Below are 2,500 nucleotides of genomic sequence, written 5' to 3'. Positions count from 1 at the left end.
ATAAATACATAGGAGAAAAAAGTTTACGAAAAGCACTACATTACTAGCCTGGAAATCCAGACCCATGTCTAGAACGACAGAGGGTCTGGCCACGATCAATAGACCTTCCTAACTCAGGGGGCGGCTCCTACGCGTGCATTTAAAATGCCACTGCACTCAATTGGATAGCACTACGACCAATCAGAGCGATGAACAAGGTGACGTATTAAGCCATGGTCGGCAAAACAGAACATTCCTCTCTCTTGCTAATGAAAGATTTGAGTGCCGTCTTCCAAATCGTTAAGTGTCGAGGCCAAAGCCGTCTCAAACTCAACCAACATATCTGCAGCCATCTCTGTACGTCCGCCCCAGAGCACCATACAAAGGGCTCTGGCCCGCCCATATCAGATAGAGCGATTTGATTGGTAGCTCAGGATTTCTTGACATATTTAAAGAGCTTCAATGGAGAGTGTCCAGACCAACAGGTGCAGCAAATTTAATTTGCCAGTGCCTAGCGGCAGGTCTGGGTTTCCAGGCTACTACATAGCATATGTATACAAAATACCTGTTGTGGAAGTCCTGTTGTCCTCCGTCAAAGTCTTGCTGCTGCTGTGGCCCTCGCCGGCCGCCCCCCTGCTGCTGGTTCTCCCCTCCCCAGTACTGACCCCCCGAGCTCGGGTCCGGCCCCTGGCGGTCGGGGGGTCCCATGTGGTGGTTGGGTGGAGGTCCCCGAGGGTCTGCTTACAAGAGAAGACAGAGATCGCTGGTTATTTTTTTTTAGATATTTTTTTGGCATTTTTATGCTTTATTGATAGTGTAGAGACAGAATGGAAATGGGGCAGAGAGGGGAGTGACATGCAGAGAATGACCGCAGGCTGGAATCGAACCTGGGTCTGCTGCTGGCTGAGGCCCATGGGGGGGGACGCCCTACCAACTGAGCTAAGGGCGCCCCCATATCAGTGGTTATTTTGACTTTGTTTTTTAATTTACATTTTTTTATGAATATATATTTTTATTTTTTTGGCAATTTTCCATGATTTTTTTTGAAAGTGTGGAGAGAGATGAAATGGGAAGAGAGAGGGGAGGGGAAAAGACATGCAGCAAACGACCCGGGCTGGATTGATGACTACATGAACCAATCAGGGGTTGCCTTCCACTAAACGACAGACAGTGGGGAGGGTCCGGTCTGACTGGAGGCTAGATTGATGACTACATGAACCAATCAGGGGCTGCCTTCCACTAACAGACACACAGTGGGGAGGGTCCGGTCTGACTGGAGGCTATAGATTGATAACTACATGAACCAATCAGGGGCAGCACTAATACATGTCCTGTTGGGGTCTCACCTTTGTTGTTTGGTCCTTGCTGTCCCATCCCATGCATCATCGGCCCAGAATTCTGCCCCTGAAATGACTGGAGTCAGATTTAAACAGAAACAAACAGACAGCTTAAAACAAATCACAACCACTTATATATGGAGAAAATTCGATATGAGATTTCAGGGAAAGCAGCAGAGCAGTTTAAACAGATATGTCAGCCTTTCCTGGACTATATAACAGTACTGAAGGGACCTACATGACACCTCGTTGACTTTTTATTTTCTGTTAAACATTTGACATAGAAACCTGTAAAGTAGAGTACGCCATTGTTTATTCTATTTTGTCTTTTGTTTGTGTGTTCACTTTTTCAGTTGTGTGTTTGTGTTCTTTAAAAAAAAAAAAATCTAAAAATAAAGTATTTAAAACCCTCACCTGGTGTGGAGGGTACTGTGGCCCCTGCATGTTTCCATGGGGCATGTTACCCGGTGGTCCTTGCATGTTACCCGGAGGTCCTTGCATGTTACCCGGTGGGCCTTGCATGTTACCCGGCGGGCCTTGCATGTTACCCGGCGGGCCTTGCATGTTGCCGTGCGGCGGTCCTTGCAAGTTATTTGGCGGCCCCTGCATATTCCCCGGTGGCCCGTGCATGTTGCCCATCCCATAGTTGTTGTTGTGTGGTCGGGGTGGGGGGCCCATCATCATGTTACCCTGAGGGGGGGGCCCTTGAGGTGGCTCTCTGGGACCCATTCCTCTAGGTGGAGGGGGTCCCATCATGTTACCCTGGGGCGGCCCCTGCATCCCCCTCGGGCCCATACCGTGAGGGCCTTGAGGGGGGCCCATGTTTATGTTCCGTGGGGGTCCGGGGTGCCTCTGCATGTCCGGGGGTCCCATCATACCCTGTGTCGGAGAAAATCTGTGTTAAGTTTATTAAGTTTTTTTACTTACATTGCACACACACAGTCTCACACACACACAAAAAACACACACACACAGTCTCACACACACACACACACACAGACACAGACAAAATAATTTCCCTTACACCCTGAGGAGGCCCCTGGTGTGACGGGGGTCCGGTGGGGGGCATGAACGGAGGCTGCATTCCCCCTGGTCCCATGGGGGGGCCCATGCTGTTGGGCATGCCCTGGGGAGGAGGCATGTTGGGGGGGAAGCCCGGCTGGTTGGAGGGCATTGGACCTCCA

At 50.2% G+C, this 2,500-nt stretch overlaps 1 protein-coding gene across 1 annotated transcript in view; it reads right to left on the bottom strand.

Annotated features, from left to right (window-relative positions):
• Positions 1–2,500, bottom strand: part of wdr33 (WD repeat domain 33) — a 33,132-nt gene that overhangs the window by 4,025 nt on the left and 26,607 nt on the right. Inside the window, exons 16-19 of the mRNA XM_080034329.1 lie at positions 2,341–2,500; positions 1,731–2,195; positions 1,326–1,383; positions 545–719 (exon numbers count right to left, since the gene is read on the bottom strand). The exon at positions 2,341–2,500 is cut by the window's right edge and continues 35 nt beyond it. Of these exons, the coding sequence (XP_079890455.1) occupies positions 545–719; positions 1,326–1,383; positions 1,731–2,195; positions 2,341–2,500 (858 nt within the window). The remainder of the gene's footprint in view (positions 1–544; positions 720–1,325; positions 1,384–1,730; positions 2,196–2,340) is intronic.

Source organism: Ammodytes marinus, assembly GCF_949987685.1.
Source record: "Ammodytes marinus genome assembly, chromosome: 9".
Classification (NCBI taxonomy): Eukaryota; Metazoa; Chordata; class Actinopteri; order Uranoscopiformes; family Ammodytidae; genus Ammodytes; species Ammodytes marinus.
Note: the sequence above shows the minus strand (reverse complement) of the source record. Positions and strands in the feature narration are given on the sequence as shown.